Source organism: Bidens hawaiensis, unplaced genomic scaffold (genome assembly GCF_021521415.1).
Source record: "Bidens hawaiensis isolate Kalapana, Puna unplaced genomic scaffold, B.hawaiensis_p1.1 tig00059336_1, whole genome shotgun sequence".
Taxonomy (NCBI): domain Eukaryota; kingdom Viridiplantae; phylum Streptophyta; class Magnoliopsida; order Asterales; family Asteraceae; genus Bidens; species Bidens hawaiensis.
The window spans coordinates 3,328-27,857 of record NW_027500706.1 but is presented as its reverse complement, the minus strand read 5'-3'; the positions used below and the strand labels follow the sequence as shown (position 1 = coordinate 27,857).

At 38.1% G+C, this 24,530-nt stretch overlaps 1 protein-coding gene and 1 pseudogene across 4 annotated transcripts in view; both read left to right on the top strand.

The window, feature by feature from the left end:
• The window catches only part of LOC143602678 (uncharacterized), a 33,639-nt pseudogene extending 26,152 nt beyond the window's left edge, over window positions 1-7,487 (top strand). Inside the window, exon 2 of the transcript XR_013147892.1 lies at window positions 6,591-7,487. The product of XR_013147892.1 is annotated as an uncharacterized LOC143602678 (transcript). The remainder of the gene's footprint in view (window positions 1-6,590) is intronic.
• Window positions 1-24,131, top strand: part of LOC143602675 (TMV resistance protein N-like) — a 70,343-nt gene extending 46,212 nt beyond the window's left edge. For 2 of the 3 annotated variants that reach the window (XM_077079709.1, XM_077079708.1), the window contains exons 3-4: window positions 22,925-23,209; window positions 23,304-24,131. In XM_077079709.1, the coding sequence (XP_076935824.1) occupies window positions 22,925-23,209; window positions 23,304-24,131 (1,113 nt within the window). Of the gene's footprint in view, window positions 1-20,674; window positions 21,169-21,727; window positions 22,833-22,924; window positions 23,210-23,303 lie in introns of those variants that run through there. The other variant, XM_077079707.1, reaches the window with a different exon arrangement.
• Window positions 24,132-24,530: the final 399 nt, after the last annotated feature.

Here is a 24,530-nt window from a genome sequence, read left to right as displayed (position 1 = left end):
TGTCATCTTTAGAGACCGGTGTCTTGAAGTCATCCAATCCATTAGCTTGTTAGGCCTACAATTTGATTCAGACCTAGGTAGACGTTTTTCTTCATCCTAGTTAACACAGTTAGTTTTCCGTTAAGTTTTCTATTTTTGGTAAGTTTTGTCAGTCAGTTAGGTTAGTTCAGTTAAGTTAAAAGAAATCAAAAATCAATTAAATATTATTCTAAGGTAGGTCTTGACTAGGGTTAGTAATCGTTAGCGTCTTACGTGTCCACGTGTTCGATACTCGGACTTCCTAGGTCTATACTACTTGCGATCGGTACACTTGCCGGTTGTGTGTGGTTTTAGGATTTTCGTTTTAATATTAAAGCTTAGTTGTGAGGGTCATTATTATAGGATTATTAGACACACATCAATTGTTCTAGCGGCTTCCACCAAAGTATGGATTCTTCTCTCAGCCACCCCATTTTGTTCGGGAGTGTAAGGTGTGCTGAGTTGATGAACAATTCCCTTGTTTTGACAGAATTCATTTACCACCTTGTTGCAGAATTCGTTGCCGTTGTCACTTCTGATACATTTCACCTTCTTATCAGTTTGATTCTCAACCAACATGATAAACCTGAGTAGAAACTGTGACGTCTCGTCCTTGTGCCCTAACAAAAATGTCCAACTAAAATGCGAAAATTCATCAGTAATAACAAGACAATAGGCTTTGCGACCGTTGCCATTGGTTGAATTGGACCGAAAAGATCCATGTGCAACAACTGAAGAGTGGAATTGATGGAATTGACTAGCTTGGGTCTATGAAGGAGTTTGTGTTGTTTGCATTTAGAGCAAGATAAACGTTTTTCAGTACAGTGAAAAGATTTTACTGGCAGACCCCTCACATGGTCACCTTTAACCAACTTGTTCAAGTTCTTATAGTTGACGTGACCCAACCGTCGATGCCATAAGGATGAATCGTTCTCCGAGGCCTTGGACATTAAACAAGAAGCAGACCGCATGGAATAATTACTTCTTATATCCATAATGTAGGCATCATTGTGCCTCGGAGTACGCATCATAATTCATTCTTTAGGGACTTCAAAACCTGGTTTCAGAATGAGACATTCATTTTCAGTAAATAGGGTTGAAAATTTCTTATCACAGATCTGAGAGATGCTGAGCAGGTTGTGGTTGAGCTATTCCACCAGATTGACTTCATCGAATGTCAAAGTGCCATTAGTGACCTTCCCTTGCTTGGTTATCTCTCCTCCAATGTCACCGGCAAAAGAAACGTGACCACCGTTGAATGGTTTGATATCGAACAACAGCAACTCGTCTCCTGTCATGTGTCGGGTGCAGCCACTGTCTAAGTACCAAATACTGTTGACAGGCCGTCCAGGCTGTCCCTGCACACACGAAGAACCAATTAGTGGAGGGTTTCCCGAGACACACTTGTCTCGGGAAGGTTAAACATAAAATCACCAAGTTTAATTTTATGATTTCTGAAAATGTAATCCTTTGGTGAATCAGAATCTGAAGAGCAATCCCTCGAGGAACTTGAATTTTGATTTCCTCGGTTTTTGAAAAGTTTTCTAGATTGCCTTCGTTTTGGTTTTGGCTTAACCATAAAATCTTCTTGATTAGCTTTTGTGAAAACCTTTGACGGGCTCTTGAGCTTTTCAACCTCAGACCCCTTAGCTAACCGCTTTCTTTCCCTTTGGGTTAGCCAAAATGGTTTCTTGGGTTTTTTGGTTCTTTCGGACCTTAAATTCATCTCATTGGCTGAAGTGTAAGTTTGGTTAGGCATTTTCTTGGTTTGAGCATTATACCTAGGAAATGTCCGACCAAACTTACTGTTGAAAACTTTTTGTTGTTTATACCAGTTCTTGCAATGCCTTGCAAGATGGGACGGATTTCCACAAATGAAGCAACATTTTCTTTGGTTGCATATATAGACATCTTGCTCACTGAGATATGTGGGATGAGGTGATGTAGATTGGTTAACATGTTGGTGACCTCTATCTAACTGATAATTGTAAGCATTTGAATGATGAGTTGCAAAATAATTTGATTGCCTAGGTTTCTGTCGAGAGTAGTAAAAGTCACTATCAAATTGATCATAATATTGAGAACTATTGTTATAATTTGTATTTTGAGAAAAAGAAGTTTTCTTGGGTGGCACATATTTACATGAAGTGCTTGGTTTTTCATTTTTAAAGCTAATTCTCTCTTTTATTAAGTTCTCAATTTTATCATCAGTTGATGAGCAGCTTTGACTAGTCTGTTCATTAACCTTGACTTTGACGGTTTCATCAAATACAGTTTCACATTCTGAATCAGAAGAGGAACATTCACTTTCATTGCAAACATTTATACAATTGTCATCACTTGACGATTCACAAAATACATCCTTTGATCTAGACATTAAACTTCCTATCATTGATTCACACATTTTGTTACAAACCGGATTGTTAATTGATTCACACATTTTGGTTTTGGCTTAACCACAAAATCTTCTTGATTAGCTTTTGTGAAAACCTTTGAAGGGCTCTTGAGCTTTTCAACCTCAGACCCCTTAGCTAACTGCTTTCTTTCTCTTTGGGTTATCCAAAATGGTTTCTTGGGTCTTTCGGTTCCTTTAGATCTAAAATTCGTCTCACTAGCTGAAGTGTAAGTCTGGTGAGACATTTTCTTGGTTTGAGCATTGTACTTAGGAAATGTCTGATCAACCTTACTATTGAAGTCTCTTTGTTGTTTGTGCCAGTTCTTGCAATGTCTTGCATGATGAGATGGATTTCCACAAGTGAAGCAACATTTTCTTTGGTTACATTTATAGACATCTTGCTCACTGTGATATGTGGGATGAGGTGATGTTGTTTGGTTAACATGTTGATGACCTCTATCTGACTTATAATTGTAAGCATTTGCATGATTAGTTACAAAATAATTTGATTGCCCAGGTTTCTGTCGAGAGTAGTAAAAGTCACTATCAAATTGATCATAAAATTGAGAACTATTGTTATAATTTGTATTTTGAGAAAATGAAGTTTTCTTGAGTGGCACATATTTACATGAAGTGCCCGGTTTTTCATTTTCAAAGCTAACTTTCTCTTTTATTAAGTTCTCAATTTTGTTATCAGTTGATGAGCAGCTTTGACTAGTCTGTTCATTAACCTTGACCACCACAGTTTCATCAAATACAGTCTCACATTCTGAATCAGACGAGGAAAATTCACTTTCATTGCAAACATTTATACAGCTGTCATCACTTGATGATTCACAAAATACATCCTTTGATCTAGACATTAAACTTCCTATCATTGATTCACACATTTTGTTACAAACCGGATTGTTAATTGATTTTGTTAGACCCACACAGGATTCAAAACGTGGTTCTAACTCTCCCTTTGGTTTACAACCCTGGTTAACCTTCCCACCACTTACATCACTTGCTACACAAGACATGTTGACGTTAGAATTATCAGATGACGAAATTTGGACTGTTGATGGAGAGGCAGCTGAAACAAATTTCACTGGTTTTGGTAGTTTACCAATACCACAGGCCATCTCTTCTTCAGGAGAAGTATTATAGCTAAAATGGGGTAGGCAAGTGTAATTATCATTCATTGGTGGAGGCACCGCTAAATAATCACAACCTAGTCCCGATTTATCTTTAGTACTTCTCTGAGCTCTGATAAGATCATCTAATTGTTCAGATGATGCTTCAAATCTTTCAACCTATTTTTCCTTTTCTCGTTTATCAGAAAGATCAAGTTTTGAAAAGCTGTTTTTCCTTTTCTCGTTTATCAGAAAGATCAAGTTTTAACTATTCAATTTCATCTTTTAATTTGTTTACAATGTCCTTGTAATAGATGACATTGTGCTCTCCTTGAAAGATTTTGAGTTTAAGATTTGCAACATCATCGTGATGTGTTTTAATCTTTTCAACATATATCTTGTCAGCCTTTACATATTCAGCATTTAGTTGACGAAGTTTTGCGTTTTCTTTCAAAACTTCGTCCTGAAGATATCTATAGTATGTAACTTTATTTACGCAAGCTTTAGTGCATAGATTTCTTTTTACCTCATCAGAAGGTGATGCATCAGGACTTGCAGCAGTAGATGAAGAAGCTTCATTGTTTGTGAGAGCCATGCCAGCCATGTTGAGAGGATTCTACAGCTCTTGGAATTGATCATCCCAATCCACACCAACTTGGACCTCCGATTGGGAGACAAGGGCCTTTGAGTTTGAGCTTGAGTTGCCCTTGTGTGGATGACCTCCAATTCTTTGTGATGAGCTGCTTGGTTCTGCACCTCATGCCTTTTTCCTGCAGCCTTGCTGTTCTCTTCCTCTGTCACCTCAGTCACACGAATATCATTTGCATGTTTTGATGGATTCGTGCATTCTCGGGAGAAATGACCCATCTCACCATAATTGTAGCAACACAGCTTTGACTTATCGAACCCGATCCTTTTCCTGTCTGAATCATTGAAGCTATCCTTCCCGTATGTTTTCATGAAGTTGGTAGCTCTTTGCACCGCCATTGCTATCTGGTACTTGATATCCATATTTTCAAATCCTTTTGATTGATATCTCTTAATTCTCCAGCTTCAAACTATGGTGGCAATAAATTTCCTTGCATCAACTCTTCATGGCTTGACAGAAAAGCATGAACTACTGCAATGTTTGAGTCATTCAACATGGGTTGTGCTTCACAGAAACTTTAAGGTTTGCTTGGTTGAGGTTTTGAAGATGAGGAAATCCCTTGAGCTTTTAAGGCTTGGGCAACTGCACTGTCGACTGCCTTTTGAAATGAACTTGTATCGGAAGAATCCGATTGATTAGTTGTTGAGATGAATGCTGTTGGTTGTGAAGGTACACTTGGAGAGTACTTGGGAGTGGTCATGGGATACACATTCTGTTGAGCTTTGCTTATAAAGGCAGTAGGCATTGAGGAAGCAGAACTCACTCCAGCTTGATTCAGAGAACTTAGATGATTGTTCATTCTCATCTGCTCATCCATTTCAAATGACCTGATAGTGGATATCAAGTTAGTGTTTGACATCATATTTAGATTGGTAGTTCTCTTGATTGTGACAGTATTGGTACTCCAGTTGTATGGCAATGAATTCATCAACTTGTGGTTGACCTCAGCATTTGCAATGTTGACACTAGCAGCCCTAATTCTTATCATAAACTTCTCAAATCTCTTTACCAACTCCAAAATAGCTTCACCTTGACGATGATTAAACATATTGAACTCTTCCTTTAAAAGAGCCTTCTTGTTTTCCCTAATTTCGGCATTGCCCTCAACTTTATCAACAAGTGCTTCCCACAGTCCCTTTGCACTTGTGTGTTCACGAAGAGTTTCAGTGATTTCATTTGAGAGGCAAACAGTCAATATGAAATATGAGATAGGCTTTCTTATCTTATGCCAACAGGTCCCTGTCTACTTGATCATAGTTTTCTGGAGCCTTAAGTTGTTCCCCAGCATCAGTGCGAGTCACGGGATCATGAGGACCTTGTTCAAAACATCTCATTAAATCAGTCTCAGTCAATGAGATATAATTCATAAATCTCCATTTGAAATCTGCAAAGTTATCATCCAAGGTCATATACTTTAGTGGCTTTATAGGTGAACAGCAAATAACCCTTCAACAGCAACAACTTTAAATCAGTGATAGCCATGGTCTAAGCAGTTAAAAGCCTTTAACAAAGCTTAATCTTCAAGACAGTCAACTATTTCGCACAAAACTGCTTCAAGCGAAGCGAAACAGATCTAAGCGAAGCGAAACAGCCTTAACCAAAGCGAAATAGATCCAAGCGAAGCGAAATGGATCCAAGCGAAGCGAAATTGATCCAACTTTCTAGAAGAAATCTTCCTCGGGATCAATTTTCACCTAACCTTATCAGTACTAGGTCAAAGGTTGTTGCACAAACTTTCATGCCATGAGAAGCGAAATTGTTTCTTATCAATTTTGACCAACGTTTTGAACCCGTAACCCAAGCTTTAACACCTTTTAACCCAAAACTTCTTAGATCTAGACTTGATATTTTTACCAAGAACACTTTCTAAGACATTTTTATGAAGATTTTGCCCAATTCTTTTTGTATTTTTCTTGTTTTTGAGGTTTTTGTGAACTTTCTTGTAAAGAGCACTTGTTTTCTTCTTTTCAAGATCAAAACCCAAGGTTGTGATCCAAAAACCCTCAACTAGTGAGCCGAAGCTCTGATACCAATCGTAAGTCCCTATTCGGGTGGATCTAACAACGTCTTTGGATCAACCTAACTTAGTGCTAGCGGAAATCACACTAAGCAACCAAGAGGTCTCGGATCTTGATATTATGTTCGGTTAAGGAAGTTAGTGAGAGAGAGAGAGCAGAGAGAGAAAGAAGATGTGTAATGAGATTTTTTGACAAAAGGTTATTTTTCTCATGGCATGCTCCCTATTTATAGGGTGGCATGCATGAGAAGCATGAATTATATACTAAGGCCCAATGGGCTTCTTTACAATGGACAGTGACCCAATACATACAAAATGACCAATCGGTCCCAAATACATAACCGAACCAATACAAAAGACTAAAACATACAAAACGGGACCTAACACAAAATTTAGGAGCCTTGACCTTGGGCTGATGCCCAACCTCGAGAGGTTAAGTCTTCCACATTGTGATGATTTGGTAGAACTTTACGTGCACGGTGGATGTCTAAAAAGCCTTGTCTACCTAAACTTACATGGCTGCAGAAGTTTGAAATCTATATCTTTTATCGAGCAGTTGGAATCACTTGAGGTTCTTTATATAAGTAGATTAAATTTAAGGGAATTCCCGGATTATATAATCACAGGGCATTCCAGCAACAATTTGCTAGAGCTTCATCTTTCACATAATGAAGATATAGAAGAAATACCCTTATCAGTTGGAAATCTTCATAAGCTTGTCTATCTAAATCTCGCTCATTGCAGCAGACTTAAGAGTCTTCCGGGAAGCATTTGTAGTCTACAACATTTGAGAACTCTTAACCTTCGATCCAGTGGCATAGAGGAATTGCTCGATGACCTTAGCCAACTAAATGTTTAGAATACCGAGATTTATCTGGTACAGATTTTAAACATGTTCCCGGTAGAATTTGTATGTTGAAACGTCTAAAAACCCTAATTCTTGGATGTTGTTGGCTTCTTGAGAAATTACCTGAGGATGCTGGTGAATTAGAATCTTTGGAGAAGTTAGATCTATACTTTTGCTCTAATTTAATAAAAATTCCAAGCAGCATCTGTAAGTTGAAACGTCTCACAGGGTTGGAGCTTAGATGTTGTAGAAGGCTTGAGAAATTGCCCGACGAACTAGGTAATGTGGGATGTTTACAGTTACTAGATATTAGGGATGCTCGCATAACTCATCTTCCACATAGCATTTCTTTGTTGAAAGGTCTGAAAATCAAGATATCTGAAATTAAAAATTAAATATTAGATGATGATGTGTTCCAAATATGATACTTGGAAGCGTCAAATACAGGGTTTTCAACAATTAAGAACTCTCGAACTTAGAAGATGTGGCATAGAAGAATTGCCGGAGGCCCTTGGGCATTTGGAACGTTTAGAAGAGCTAAATGTAAGTCACACATATGTTAAACATCTTCCTAATAACATACTTTACTTAAACATACGATAAAAGTTACACTATTGCATCATATGATCTAAGTTGCTTGAACGTTTGTCTAAAGCAAACAACATATCTACGTACGTTGCGGTTATCTTTTTTAAATTCCATTACAGCACAACTACAGAAGAATAATAATATAGAGCAATTCAATTATTTCGTTTCTAAAGCATATCTACATAAGCACTTTCACATTAAAGTTAACAACATGATTTAGATAATTCTGCAATAATAAGCAGGGCCCTAATAAGATCAACTCAATTTGTAAATTAGCCGCTTGTTTTCTGCAATTCAGAATCATTATGACTGTAACTATATAGGTAATTGATTCTCTTTGATCTATTTACAATTTACTACAAAATGATCAACAGGTCGAATTTAATACAAAAATCGACTCGCCTGGACATTATATCAAACAGGTAATGTGCAGCTAATTATCGGTCTCGATCCTGCACCAACCGACAACCGGTTGCATATGCAAGCATTGAATTTGTTGTCAAAATTGTTATGAGAAATTATGATTACAGAAAGTAATCAGTGCGTAACTGATCAAATATGTTCTTTGATTGAATGGAGTTTGATATAAAGTGGCCTGATGAATTTAAGAAGATACTTAATTTGCTTATTTAACAAGTTAGGGATTTTGTGCCTATGTAGTTTTTTTATCCGTCATGTGATTTCTATCCGAACTATGGTGTAAAATATGTATTTTGTGCTTATGTGTAAGGCCAAAAATGTGACTTGCGATATCAAAATATGAAACCCGTTATTTATTCACGGTCAAGTTAATAATTAATGTTGGCGAGAAATCCGGATACGAGACGAGAACTTTGACACGCGTTTAAGTTTAACAAGAAGATATTCTAGAATATTATTGTTTTTAGCTATAAATATGTCATATGTTAGTCATTTATGTGTGCGTTTTGATGGTGTAAACAACCACCCAAGGGGAGCTCACCTTGGGTGGGATCGGTTCGTTTTATCATATATGTAATCTTTTTCAACCGATAACGAGATCGTTCCTTTATTTTATCGTTATATTATTTATATTCGGTCGTTTGTTTCACCGCACCCGTCTCGAGCGTTTATCAAGAACAAAGCCGTTCGTTGTCGGATTCGGTTTCGGGACCTACAATTGGTATCAGAGCGGGTCGAATCTTATGATTCAACTTTGTTCTTGATAATCGGGTTCTATTTCCGCGATTACCCGAACCGAGACGTTAAAGTTTTGGGAAATAAAATTTGGTGTTTGAAAATAAAATTTTGAAGATTTGGGGAAATAATCGTGTTCGAAGCTCGTCTTGTTCGCAGATCTGGATTCCCCGACACTTTTCGGGGTGGTTGTCCAAACGGTTGTCAGTGATTGTGATGTTGGATCTGAGGTTGCCATGAATGATAGTCTGGATAATTTTTTTTTTCCGGTGAGGGTGTCCGGTCATTGGATCTCTCTCTCTCTCTTTTTTTTCAAAAGGTTTTCTATATGTATATCAAACTTCAACAACCCTTTACTTCTCATGGCATGCTTCCTATTTATAGGGAAGCATGCATGAGAAGTAAAGCCTAATGCCCAATGGGCTTCTTTACAATGGACCGTGGCCCAACAATGTACAAAATGACCTATCCGCCCAAATACATAACTGAATCAATACAAAAGACTAACTATACAAAACAGGGCCTAACAATCTCCCTCTAGTCTTTAGTATTGAAACCCGTCGGTGTCGTAGGAATTCGTCCTCGGTTAGTGGAAGTTCAACAAGTCTACGCACGAACTTGTTGAAGGCTTCCACTATCCGATCGGTATTCTGACGTCCCAAATCCTCGACGGTTCCCAGCGGCTTGTTGTAGAGCTTCTTCACATCTTCAACACGTAGTCCCATAAGCTCATGCTCTTCAAACACTCTAATCTCGTGCATATCACGGCAGTGAATGACGGCCTCGCAGGTTGTGTTGTCGAACTCCCAATCGATGAAGTCTCGGAGAGTGTTGGGAAGATAAGGCTCGCCAAGATAAATCTCGTGACATTCTTTCGGCACCTTGTATCTCCACATCGTGCGAGGCTCTCCGGTAGCCAGGTTTATCTCTCTTGGGTTCTTGTACTTGCGACCCTTATTCGGCTCGAAGTCCTTGTAGTTGACTCTCGATTGTTGCTATAGATAAGTCGGGACCCAACTTTCCAACGTACTTCCAGTTGCACCATGACCCATGCTCTGAAGATAGTTCAGATCAAGCTTAGGTAGAGTCTTAAGCTCGTGATGACTGAGATAGATGAGGTCCCCGCTGTAACGTCTGATGGCCCAAACTTTATTCCGCTGATCATACCTAGCATATACGATCACCGAGTCATCGTGATATGGATAGTTGAGCACGCGGGTAGACGCACAACTTGAGACAATGTGCGTCTTTCGCTTCTTCTTTGGCGGATGAGCAAAGACATGATCGGTTGCAGGAGCTTGTGAAGCCTGAGCGGGAGGAGTATCTGGATTTGGCGAGTAGTTAATGTCATCGTCTTGTTCATTTACTGCCTTCTCCATTTTCATTCCCTCGATGAATTCCTCAAAGCTCATACCTGCATTGATAAAATTAGCGATCACACCTGTATTGTCAGTCGGAGATGATATCTTTGTACAAGCTGTCAAGTAGTGAATCATCCTCTCTGACTTTGCTAGCTGAGCCGGGGTTAGCAGGGTCTTGAGCATCGTGTTGAGAGTGTGGAGGTGATTGAGTGTTACCTCCACCTCCACCTCCTGTCGTCCCGGCCCCTCCATCTCCACCACCACCGTTGTCACCATCATCGTCGTCATCATCAAAGCTGTCATGAACTTCATCGTCGTCGTCATCTTCTTCATCATCATCATCCTCTTCATCACCATCATAGCCACCACCAACACCGCTAGATTGGCCGCCCTGTTGTACTAACCGACCAACAGTCGCCTCTCCTTCAGACACCGCAGCCTGTACGCCTCGCGTGGTCACAGAAGGACCTGCGGCAAGTTGCGAACCCCCAACTTGAGAAGTCTCACCAGACCTTCTCCAAGTTCTAAACACAGCATCAAGCCTATCCTCCAGACCATGAAATTCGTCTTCTTGAATGCCCATGAGGTATGAGGCCGCCTGGTACTTGCTCACCATCTCTTCATTTGTCTTGAGCTGTAGCTCATTCAGACGGTCTTGTTCCTTGATTCTTTCTTTAATGGCCTCCATGTCTGCTCTGAGCATATCGAGAGAGGTGGAGGAAGCAAGTTGATTTTCCAAATCAGCAACTCTTGAGTTTGTAGCTTCATTTTCAACATCCCACCTTCTCGTAGCATTTTCAATCTTCTCGTTTACGCTTGATCTGAGAGCACTAGCACTTGGTAAGTTTCTTTCAAGTGTGGCCAATCTATCTCCAAGTCTAGTGTGATCGGCTCTCAGATTAGCGTTCTCAGAGGCCTCATGATTCATCAACGTTTGTAGATTCTGGATTCGGGTGTGGAAGGTGCTGGTCAATAATCGTTGATTTTCATCAATTTCATCACCTGCTGCCTTCTGTTCTTCCAACACCCAGATCCTTTCCCTCAGATCCGCCTTTTCCTTTTCATCCTCGAGAGCCTTTTGCTTCATATCTTTAATGAGCTTTAGGAGTGCAATCTCTCGTTCCGCCCTTTTGGTGTTTGATTCCTCCAGGGCGACGATCCTATCGAGGATAGGATCAACGTACACCGGAGGTGTCAAAGACATCCCTCGGGAGATTGGTTTGGGTGAGATAATGGTGGATGGTGGGGTGGTGGTTGTTATGGGTGGTGAGGTAGTTGGTAAAGGTAGGGTGATGGCTAGAGTAAGGATTTGTGGAGTTGTAGTGGTGGGTGGTGTTGGTTGTATTGTAGTTGGTGTGACGGTTTGGGTTGGGGAAGTAAGGATGGTTTTGCTCCATAGGCTTGTTGTTTGTATTGGGGAGCTAAAGACTGAAGAAGTGAATATGGATGAGGTTGGTTGTGCAAGTGGTGTTGAGGCTTGAGTTGATTCAGGTTGAGTTTGTTGTTGTGGTGGTGAGTGTGGCAAGGAAGGTATTTGGGGTAGGAATGTTGAAATTGGTTGGTCTGTGGGTGAGGGTTTAGGTGAGGATTCAGGTGAGTCATGAAGTAAGGTCTTGGTTTTCTTAGCTTTGGTTTTCTTTCTAGTTTTTGTTGGTTTGTGGGCAGGGATTTGTATTTTAGTCATATCTAGGGTTTTGAGGGCTTGGGCCACGGCTTCTTTGGTTATTTTTGGTTGGTCTGAGGGCTTGTCCTGTGAGGGAGACTTGACATGAGACTTGGTTGACTTCTAGGAGTCTCCATGTCTCCTCAAACGCTTTAGGGGCCGCTGGTCTTCTTCCTCCTCCTGAAGTTCTATCATTTTGCCCTTTTCTGCCACCTTTCTTTTCAAATCATGTTTGGCCTTTGTTCGATCTTCGGCCGGCTCATCAGATGAATCTTGATCACCTCCAGCTACGGGTTCTTCATCACCTTCACCTTCACCAGACGCCCCTTCCCTAGTAGGCTCTGTCTCTTCAAACAAACCAAACTTGGGCCCAGGTTGTGGTCCCGTATACTGATGACCACTATCCTTGGTGCTCAATAACACACCAAAAACTGATACCTTAATCTCGTGAACATGAAATGGCTCGGGGTGTGACTTCTTGTCCTTTGCCTTCTTGAATCCCGGCCTTTGAACGTCTGGGATCATATCATCTAATAACATCTGCATGAATCTCGGGTACATCAACCATGTGGCCCCACTCTTGATGTTCGCGAGCATGCACAAAAATATTCGTCTTGAGTAATTGAACTTCTCCTTGTTGGTCAATGCGGACATAAACCGAACCCAGTCCGTACTCATGCTGTCAAAACCACCTCGAATGTCTGTAAAACAATGAGCAATAATGTGGAAGAGAAATCTCCAGTATGGTGACAGATGGCTCTTCTCTAAGCTCTTCCATTCCGTGTCATACCCCATCTGAGCAACGAAACCTTCCAGCATCTTTTTGTTTCCTCTTTCATACTTGTAATCGGGCTGGTCATCAATCTTTAACACCCTTCTAATGTCATCTTCGGTGATGGTTAATTCCTGTCTTGCAACCGTCATGGTGAAGGACATAGAATCTTCAGCAATCCTCCTGGCAAATGCCCAAAAATCTAAGACCCACTTGTAGTAAATGGCTGGATCTGCAGTGATGGCATAGGCAAGGGGAGATTGCCTGAGCCCCTTTACCATAGGAGTGAACACCTTATCAGCCTTTGCCTTAGGCCACTCGAGAGCACAAAAGTTATTATGACCCTGAAATTGAAAATCAAAAGATCATGAGAATCATCATTAAGACAAAACAAAACAAACAAGATATGTACATAGACATTAACAATTCACATATTAGATAGATTAGATTTTATACTGTATAATTTAGATTAAATGAGTTAAAAAGTTAATTTATAAGTCAATTAGATCATACTGTACAAAGATCAAGTTCAAAACAGTCCACTAGACCAAACAGTGTGTTTGAGTAAAAACAGATCAGTGGCAAAAAAATTTGCTAAGTATGGGTTTTTTACATGAGACATTGTTTCGCTTCGCATGGGGTCAAGCGAAGCGAAACAGGAAGGTGTTTCGCTTCGCATGGTCAAGCGAAGCGTAAGACCCTTTCATGCGAAGACCTGTACTTAGCCCCTTTTTATCCATTCCTTTCTTTACTCAAGATCGCCTATATGCGAATTAGGTTTCTGGAAAGTTTGAACTTGAAACTCCTTTGATTACTAGGTCAGTTTGTCCTTAGAACATATGAACTGAAACTTAAATCTACAAACTTTATACAAACAACCCTAATTCAAACACTTAAAGATGATACCCAAGATCAATAATTCCAAAAACAGACTATTCATAACATATGAACCAATTTCATATGAAGATCAGTCATGAATCAAGCCGACGGCTCATCTGAACCATCGTCTCGATCCACGAGAACCAAGAAAACATGAAGATGAAATGATTTATGGTGTTTTGATGTTATACCGAAGGTGGATATTCTGGATTCAACGGCATGTTTGTGATTATGAGGGCTGGATTCTTTGAAAAGTGGATGAAGATTAGGGTTTAAGAGATTGAACATGAGAGAGAGAAGAGAGTAAAAACTCAAAAGTGTTTGGTGAATAGTGAAAGATATTTTAGGTTTCTCTTATATATAGGGTCAGCCTATCTCGTGATAAGGTCAAAACATCGTGAGTATTCACCGAAAATACACTCTCAGTCCTCATTCTTTAAAAATGTTTGCATTTTCAAACCCGAAAAACATTTACCCACCGAGTCCGAGCACTTGATTGTTTATAATATTTTCTTTTGTTGGTCCATAATTGTTAACATTTGCACGATCGATCTCTGTTGTCAAAACAAAACATAATAAAAGAAGACACTAAAATAAAATCAAAAATAAAATTAAAATTAAGGATAAGATAAAATAAAATAAATAAAATTTAAAACAATTTTAAAGTTAAAAACAATAATATTAAATTAATTTACATAGTATTTTCTTTGGTTAATTTTCAAAGAATGGTCATGATATGGAATCATATTGATTTGCAAAGCCCTAGATCGCGTTTCCATTTTGAAATTATTGTGACACAAGTTCATCATTGACTGTAGATCTTGTCCTCCTTTTTAACTTGACAAGTGTTTTGATGCCAGAAATGATACGTTAAAAGTACAATTAGAGACGGTGATTATGTGGTCCCGCTTAATTGGACATGTTACTGATTCCATCATATCTCAGGCCTACTTTGTGTTAACATATCACCTCAACTTGACTTAGACCTTTCTTAGTTGATCACAATACACTTATTAACAAACTTGACTTATTGTACACTGTACACATGACACTTTGTGCTTTGCACACTTGACTGGATCTAGAAAGATTAAAATAAGGCAGAAGTTCAGGCCATAATAATCAGGTCGGAAAATACCATATTATCGCGCAGAGAAAGTCCAAGGCTTGAACAAAAGAAAGAAAATAAAACAAAGCAGAAGACTCAGGGCCTTAACAATCAGATCTTGTATGACTACAAACGTAGAAAGTCCAAGGATTGAGTTGAAAATAAATGAAGAAATAAAGCAGAAGTTAAAAATTCCTAGGACTAACTCTTTGTCTGACTTCTTTTCTTTTTCTTTCATGACTCTTTTGTTTTCTCTTTCTTGCTTTTCTTGACTTTTTACTTGACTCTTTTCTTGACTCAATGAAAATTGAAATTTGATACTGACTTTCATAAGACGACTGATCAGTTAACGAGAGGCTTGGGTATGACATGTGTAGTTACATTTTTGCCTTCATGAATATGACTTTACGGAATCATGCAACCGCTTCATAACTGTATATCCACTAGTACCGGCATTAGTTTAAGTTTATATCACTCGATACTTACTTGTTTGTCAAGCCTACCTACACATCAATGAATGACCTTGTAGCCTTTTGTTCTATCCTTTTAACGCGCTAGAATCATTATAGACCAATGTACTATCACTTTCCATTGGTTGGATCAATTAAATTTGGAAATTTTAAATATCCGACTCCCTCTAAGCAGGAGCTCCCTCTAAACGGGATAATTCGTTTTGAGTTTACTTAAAATATAAAAATAAAATCTTTTTGTTAAGTCAAATGACTTGTTTTTGTTTTACTGAAATGAAATTTAAAATCTTTTTGGTGAGTTAAGGTTGACTCATTTTCTCCCTCTAAAAGTGAGATATATTTGAAAAATATTTACAGTTTTAAACTAAAAGATAGACGATAAAAATTTACTGAAAGGAAATCATGCCCAATGACTCAATGAGAAACAAAAATCGGGCACGACAAAAAGCTTTTGTAAAGAGATCTGCAAAGTTAAAATCAGTATGGACCCGTTTTATGTCGACAAGCTTACGATCATAACAATCACGAATAAAATGTATCCGGATGTCAATGTTCTTAGTCTTTGAGTGCTGGACCGGGTTTTTGACAATAGCAACGACCGCCTCATTATCACATTTGATCGTTGATCCATAGAAATTCAAACCGTAATCCAGCAACTGATGCTGGATCCATATCACTTGAGAGCAGCAGCTGGATGCGGCGATGTACTCGGCTTCGGCTGTGGATGTAGACACAGTGACTTGTTTCTTGCACTGCCATGAGATCAACCGATCTCCCAGGAATTGACATCCACCAGATGTGGATTTTCTGTCCAAGTTGCATCCCCCATAATCACTATCGGTGTAAGCAGAAGTTCCAAGGGAGAATCTTTTGGATACCAAAGACCCAAACGTGGTCTCCCTTTCAAATATCTGAAGATACGCTTGACAGCAGTCATGTGGGATTCTCTTGGGTCTTACTGATATCTGGCACATTGACAAACAAAACATGATGTCCAGTCTGCTTGTAGTGAGATACATCAGGGAACCAATCATTGACCTATAAAGGTGTTGATCGACTGGTTTTCCTGATGGATCAGGAGCGAGAACAGGACGAGTAGCGATTGTGTCATGAAAGCTGTTGAGTCCTTGAATCCAAATTTCTGAACAATGTCATGAACGTACTTTTTTTTCAAATGGTTTTCTATATGTATATCAAACTTCAACAACCTTTTGCTTCTCATGGCATGCTTCCTATTTATAGGGAAGCATGCATGAGAAGTAAAGCACTTCTAATACCCAATGGGCTTCTTTACAATGGACCGTGGCCCAACAATGTACAAAATGACTTATCGGCCCAAATACATAACTGAATCAATACAAAAGACTAACTATACAAAACGGGGCCTAACATTATGTAGTTTTTGGATATGATGCAAAGTTAACTCCGTGTTAAACATCTTGTTTAACGTAGTTAATAAAATTCAGTGGCTGGTTGGTAAATTCTTCAAAGTTGTTTTAAGAGCAATTGAAGAACTTCAAGGGGTGAACTTGCAACTATGGAGAATAAGTTCGTTATATTCGGGCTTATAATTAGCCATAGATTTGTCCGTTCAGTTTGATTTCAATCCTGTATCGTTTTGTTTCTGTTTGTTTCTTTCGATTCATAATCATTAAACTAGTGTTAGCCCTAGCTCAATTTGGGTTTTCTTTGTTTATTAGTTTTTCGGTGTTATTAATCAAATTCAGTATGACCAAAAAACCCTTCCACTTTTTAGCTGTCTTACTCTTGTTTTTTATATTACGTGTAACTTTATTGTACATGTAACATGGATGATTACATGAGAACATAAAGAGATATTATGAATACACATAAAGCTGGTGCAAAAATTATTTAATAATACACAAAATTTTGACTTTGAAAGTCAATAAATACTGAAAATGAACACATTATCTATATGTTCTTATTTTAACTGGTGCAAGGCACAAGTTCAAAAGATTTTTTTAAACAGAACCGAATTTGTAACGCGTTAATTACCTGTGCTTTTGGTGTATTCTGATCCGATTTTGCTTAACTGATGACTTATCAACTGCTAGTGATGATGTTGATCCATTCTTTGGATTGATGTGATAAACCGGTGATGTATTGCTGTTGAGTTGCTCAAACACATATGGGTACAGAGGTGAAACATGATACTTTTAAATTTATAATTTTTATGGTATCATGGTTTTTGTTAGCCTGTTAGGAGTGAACAATATTCGGTTAGGCCCAAGAAACCGACCAGACAAACAGTTATGCAGTTTGGGCCTCGGTTTTAAATATATATTGTTGTAATTGGTTTTGGGTTGGTTGTGTCCGAACCAAAGACCAACCGTGAAACCCGAGAATGACCTTAAATAAATATATAAACCGCAGCGATAGGCTACAGAAAACAAAAGACCGATTTGTTCATTCTTGAAGCTGTTCTGCTCTATATTCTTCTTTTTTGGTGGTACTGGAATTTCGAATGTTGGAAGACGACAGATCGGAGATTAACAATTGCTCTTCCTATTGAATTGGGCTGCTGGAAATTCTAGGCGTAGCTTGTATGGTGTGAAAGTCAACGGTGGTCAAAGATTGGTTGGTATTGTTTTTAATGTTCAAATATTGGTGATCTGTATTAAAATCATAAACTGGATACTTGCGGATAGGGGTCAAGGTCCAGCTAATCTAATATACAAATGCCCGACCTGGCAAAACCCAGACCAATCCATCCTTCGATGGTTCGGGCCTTGGACATTTTATGGAAAACTCGGGTTTGGGTGAGTCGGGTCAGGTTTCAGCCTGATGCACATCCCTAGTTCTAGTTACATCAAATATCATGAAAATGTTTAATTTAGCAGAGATTTGAAATCATTCAAGTCAATTTTGACCTTATAATTCAACTTTTAACTCTTGTGTATAAATAAACAAATTGGAACCTATAAGCGGGTTGAACAATGTATGCAAATGGGTAGAAGATATTGTGCTAATCAAGAATGTGCAAGACCAAAACCTTAACCTCGGGGCTCTAAATGCACTTAAAGCTTCCCCAAATCACACATTTGTGTTTTGAGGTTTTAACTCAAGTCAATCATCTCTCAAAATAGCAAACTGTTTCAATACGTGTGGCATGCGTTTTCATGTGCAATTTAATGTGTGTTGCCTAGGATTTTTTTTTTCTTGATTTAAAGCGGTCAATGGAGCTCTTGGTATGTTGACCCTGAAGAAATGCTACTAGACGTAGGGTCATCGCTCGTTATCAAGGATTATGATGACCCAAAATTGTAAATCCAGGGCAAGATGGGGAACACGAAGAGCAACTCCATACGTCATCAAGAACATCACAAGTGGCCAAGCGGGTTAACACTCGGCATCACACAGCTGCCTGGATTCCGACCCATGGTGTGGGTTTTGGTAGGAACACATACTGGCATACAATTTAAATTACAGATAGTTCAATATATGGTTTTTTTCTAGAAAAATTAATAAGTTTTCTCAAGTTTATCCCTAATCCTTCAACATTGATATAAGGTTTCTTGTTATGCAATTGCTACTCATTTGTAAAAATTGCCGATTTCTTAAAAAAGACATTTTGTTTATGTGAACGAAACCAACATTATCTTTTTCTGACACATGCTTATCTAACCGGCTCTACTTTTGGGACCAACCGGCTCTCGATCTAGATCTTCTAACACAAAACGCCATTTAAAAAAAATAATTAAATTAGTTAATTAATAATCTAATACTTTAAACTAACGAAACTAAGTCACGGAGGAAGTCGCTTCCACGTTAATTTTTTGCCGGCCTGTTTCTACCACTACTAGCCCAATATTTCTTTATAAGCCACTAGATTAGAATATGTATATTGGATATAAATTTTTTTAGTTTTAAAATTAATAGACATTTTACAAATATTGTTTTTTCAATAATTATATCTACGAATTACAAACATTTTTAAGAAAGCAATACAACTTTAAATCACGTATTACCTGTCCATTGCCCAATTACTCATTTTATTTTATAAATTTACACTTGAAATAAAGCCTGTATATATTAGATGATAATGGATCGCGTTGAACAAATTAAGAACATTTTTTAATTGAGTAATAATAAGTTTGAGATTTAAGGATGTATAGTCTCTTGTTGTGCTATGAGACGGCTTAATTATATATGAAATTACGTTTTATTATATTTTTCTATACATGTACATTTGATCTGTATATTTGCCAATGACCTTGGTGGTGGAGTAGTAAGGGAGAGAATTTGCATGTGTTTTATGTGACCAAGGTTCGATTTCTGTCCCTAATTCTTTTGTTTCAGCGGCACCAGGTGATGATGAAGACCAGACGAGTAGGTGTCGTCACTAGTTCGATCATTGAACTGAACGAGTTTTATCTCACTGCGTTGTCGTGCCTTCGAGCTAATGTTTATGTGCGTTGGCCTTAGGTGAGGGTTTCTCCGAATCGAAAGTTGAGTGTATCCCAATGTGACGAAATTAGCAGGTAGCCAAATTTGAAAGATTCGTTGGTTGTTTAAAAATGAAGTCAGGATGAGATGAAATTACGTTTGATTTTCCTAAGCACGTACACGGTATATAAAATAAATAGATCCGGTATATTCGTATATAAAATAAAAAATAGATCCGGTATATAAAATAAATAGATCCGGTATACAACAAGACGCCTATTACAAGACATAAATTAAACAACATCCACCACTAATATAATAATATGTCATTACAAAAACTACAAAAAATAATCAAACCTTACCTACCATTATTACAAAACTCCAAAGTCCAACTCATGAATCAAACGATACCCACACCCACCATTAATTAAATGTAATAATAATATTATAAAGAAGACTTGACTTTTCGATCAGTAAATCCAAAATAAAGAATAGGGCCATGTCGAAGTTGTTACGTGTGGTTCCTAGGAATTTATTTGACCAACCACCTGCACTTTTTCTTTATGCACTTGTGATATTATAATCTTGGTGCTCCACTTCTGATCTCTAAAAACTAAGGATTCAAAAACACATCTCTACCTTTGAACTTGGGTGAGCTTAGTCATATCCTGATTCACACCTCCATTCTATCATCAAAATCTCGAGTAATATTTCTTCTTCTCGTGATGTATTATTATTATTATTATATATATATATATGATCGACGTTTATCATATATGATGTAAACTAATGAAACTAAGTCACGGAGGTTGCTTCTTTTCTCCGGCCGATTGTGTGCAATCGGAGATGATGTCATGGCTATCTTTCCCGGTTATTACTAAATACAAGTTTTCTGTATAAAAATTTTGTGCATCCAACTATTCCAAAACTAATACATTAACATAGCATTTGGTCTGACCAGAATAACGCTAACGATACCCATCATTATTAATATGATTTTAAAATGTAAACTGAATAATAAGTTAAGGGACATGGCCCATTTATAAATTATAATCCAAGTTGTTGCCCGTGGCTTTCCAGGAAATTAATCTTAGTTTCATTACTTAATTGGATTATTCATTGTTTGTATTAAATATTAATATACATTATATTAACTTTAATAACTCTTTGTGTGTGGCTCACAACTTTACATCTTGCCCAGCCTTGTCTAAATATGCATTCTGCACTTCAAACATAACTTTAATGGCTTCTTCAAGTTCATGTGCCAACAACAAGAGCTACAAGTATAACGTATTTCTGAGCTTCTGTGGTGTAGACACACGCAAGACCTTTGTTGATCATCTTTACGCTGCACTTGATCGACAAGGCATTTACACATTCAAGGATAATGAGAGACTTGAGAGAGGAAAAGAGATCAGTGAAGAGCTCTTACAAGCCATTGAAGATTCCAGATTCTATATTATTGTGTTTTCCAAGCGCTACGCATCTTCATCATGGTGCTTAAACGAGCTTCTGAAGATCATGGAGTGCCGTAAGACTGGCGGGCATATTGCTTACCCCGTGTTCTACGATGTGGATCCCTCTGATGTCCGAAAACAAACTAGATCAGTCGGAAAAGCCTTGGCAAAACATAAAAATAACAATAAGTCAGAGGTTGAAAAATGGAGAGAGGCTCTTAAAGAAGCAGCCAATTTGTCTGGTTTGGATGTGAGGAAAACTGCTAATGGGTAATTCTTCATTATATCTATACTCATGTTCTATACTCTTATTGCCAAATCATGAATTAAATTTGAGTCTCGTTGAAAGATGTAAATTTAAACCTGAAATATGTTTTAAATCTGTGTGTATTATGCCACACAAACGGACTTGCTGGGTCTGGTCATAGCTGGTTTTAATGAAAACGAGCGATGGAGAGGTGGCAACAACGGTATTACCGACAGTGACCATAGTCATGACCGCAACAGTGGTGCCGGTAGTGGTGATGGAGAAGGCAACGACAAGAATGGTGGGGTAAATGGGTTGTATGCGACGGTGCCGGTTAGGGTGGTGATGCAGACGGTAGTGGTTGCTCACCCGGGCCCATTTAATGTTTTATGAGCTGCTCGTTCTATCCCCTTGTATAATTTGAGTAGACCCAAATGAACCCAAAGTTACTATTTTTAACCCAAGTCATGAGTTTATTGGTTATAGGGTCAAATTGGCATGCTTAGTGCGTATAGACGTGAAAAATAATTATTCATGTGGGTTCTTGATCAAGCTAATTGAATCTTCTTTTATGTTCTATAGGTATGAAGCTAAAGTCATTGACTTAATTATTGATTGGATTTCGCTCGAGTTACGTTCCATTGATATGAACGTCGATGAAAAGTTGATAGGCATGGAACAAAGGGTGCAAGATCTTGACCAGTATTTAGAGATTGGTTTGGAGGATGTTCGCATGGTAGGGATTAAGGGCATGGGAGGTGCAGGGAAAACAACTTTATCCCGAGCTATTTTTGATAAAATATCCACTGATTTTGAAGGTAAAAGCTTTGTTGAGAATGTGAGGGAAAAAGCTTCACAGTTAGGCTTGGAGAAGTTGCAAGAACAAATCCTTAGAGATGTATTAAAGAATACAGGCATTAGTGTAAGTGGTATCCAAGTAGGGAAAAACTTAATGAAAAATAGGTTGTCTAGCAAGAAAGTTCTTGTTGTTCTTGACGATGTGGACTGTAAAGAACAGCTTGAGACGTTAGCCGGAGATCCTACTTGGTTCAAGCCAGGAAGTAGAGTTATAATTACAACTAGAGATGGAGAGGTGCTCGAAGAACATAACGTGAAATGGATACACGATGCCAGTCTTTTAACGGATGAAGAAGCAATTCGCCTTTTCAGTAGGCATGCATTTGGGAAAGAAATTCCAACTCAAGGGTATGAAAAGCATTCACATGAAGTTGTAAGGTATGCTGCTGGTCTTCCATTGACAATTAAAGTATTGGGTTCAAAATTATGCGGTAAGGATGAAAGGCAATGGAGACATACACTAGAAAGACTTAAAACAATTCCATTGAAGGAAACTCTTAAAAAATTGGAATTAAGTTATGAAAGCCTTGAGGATGAACACAAGGATTTATTCCTGAATGTGGCATGCTTCCTTCGAGGGTGGCAGAAAGACGATGCAATTCGTATGCTTGAAAGTTGCGGACTTCATGCTGAATATGGTTTAAGAGTTCTTGAGCAAAAATCTCTAATTGTAACTTTAAACCAATTTTATGGTCCAAGCATAGACATGCATGACCATATAGAAGAAATGGGCAAGAATATTGCTGGTCGTGGGCATTTGGACAAGCCCCACAAGCGTAGCCGATTATGGGTTCAGAAGGAAATTGAAGATATTTTGGGTGATAATTCGGTAGGAGTCCAATTTATTTGTAAGGTGGAGACGAAACTCGTAAAATTTTCATCCGTTATAACTCAACTTTTATGATTGTTTTTGAATTGCAGGTTTGTAAACGAACAAGATGTATAGATCTAAGAATCACTCCTGGTATTTTTTTGGAAGGTCTTGGAAACATGAAAAAACTTACTTGCCTTATTGTGAACAACAGGCGGTTCAAGGATAGTTCTGCTATTGACGAAGCTTGCCTACACTTTCCAGATTCGTTACGATATCTGTATTGGTACAAGTACCCCCACTGGTGTTTACCCAAAACGTTTGAAGCAAATAATCTTGTTGCAGTTGATATGTCTAAAAGCAAAATCAAACAACTTTGGGAATGCTGGGGAAAGGTAAGATGGTTGATTGGTAGTTCTATAATGTTATAAATATATATGTATATCTATCACAATAAAATGTGTTTATCACAACAAAATCTTGTGATAGGTTATGAAGAAGCTCAAATTCCTTGACTTGAGTAAATCAAAGTTGAGGAGCCTTGACCTTGGGCTGACTCCCAAACTCGAGAGGTTAAATCTTGAATGTTGTCGGGATTTGGTAAAAGTTGACGTGGACGGGGGATGCCTAAAAAGCCTTGTCTACTTAAACTTAGATTACTGCAGGGGTTTGAAGTCTGTATCTTTTATCGAGGAGTTGGAATCACTTGAGGTTCTAAATATACGTGGATTAGGTCTGAGGGAATTCCCGGGTTGTATAGTCTCAGGGCACTCCAGCAATAGTTTGCAAGTGCTGGATCTTTCATTTAATTACTTAATATCAGAAATACCCTCATCAATTGGAAATCTTCATAACCTTGTCTCTTTGAATCTCTCTTTTTGCGAAAGTCTTAAGAGTCTTCCCGGAAGCATTTGTAGTCTACAACATTTGACAACTCTTTACCTTCAATTCAGTGGAATAGAGGAATTGCCAGAGGAACTTGGCCAATTGGAATGTTTAGAATACCTAAATTTAAGATCTGCAAAAGTTAAACATCTCCCTAATAGCATTTGTATGTTGAAACGTCTGAAAACCCTAATTCTTATTAATTGTACATTTCTTGAGAAATTACCTGAGGATGTTGGTGAATTAGAGTCGTTGGAGGAACTGAATCTATATAATTGCTCTAATTTAAGAGAAATTCCAAGCAGCATCTGTAAGTTGAAACGTCTCAAAGAGTTGGATCTTGAAGCATGTGAGAATATTGAGAAATTGCCAGACGAACTGGGTAATTTAGGATGTTTACAGTGGTTACATATTAGTGGTTACATATTATAGGGATACATGCATAACTCATCTTCCAAACAGCATTTATTTGTTGAAACGTCTGAAAATCAACAGATGAACCATCTGAAAATCTGATTTTGAAGATGAAGTTACACTTCGATTAAAAGGTACTCTCTCTCTCTTTCAGCTAGTTAACTTTGTGTTTGATATTTGAAATAAAACTAGTGTAAACATTATTTAACAGAATTTTGACTTTGCCTGTTATCTTATATTGAAATTAACACGTTGGAATTTGGATACTAGGGGAGTGCATAGGTCGGTTCGGTTTTGGGCTAAAACAGAACCAAAAACCGAAGTATCGGTTTTTGAGTTTTTGAAAACCAATTGGTTTCAGTTTTTCAGTCAGTGGTTTGGGTTCGGTCCGGTTTTAGTTTTTTCGCGTTAGCCAAA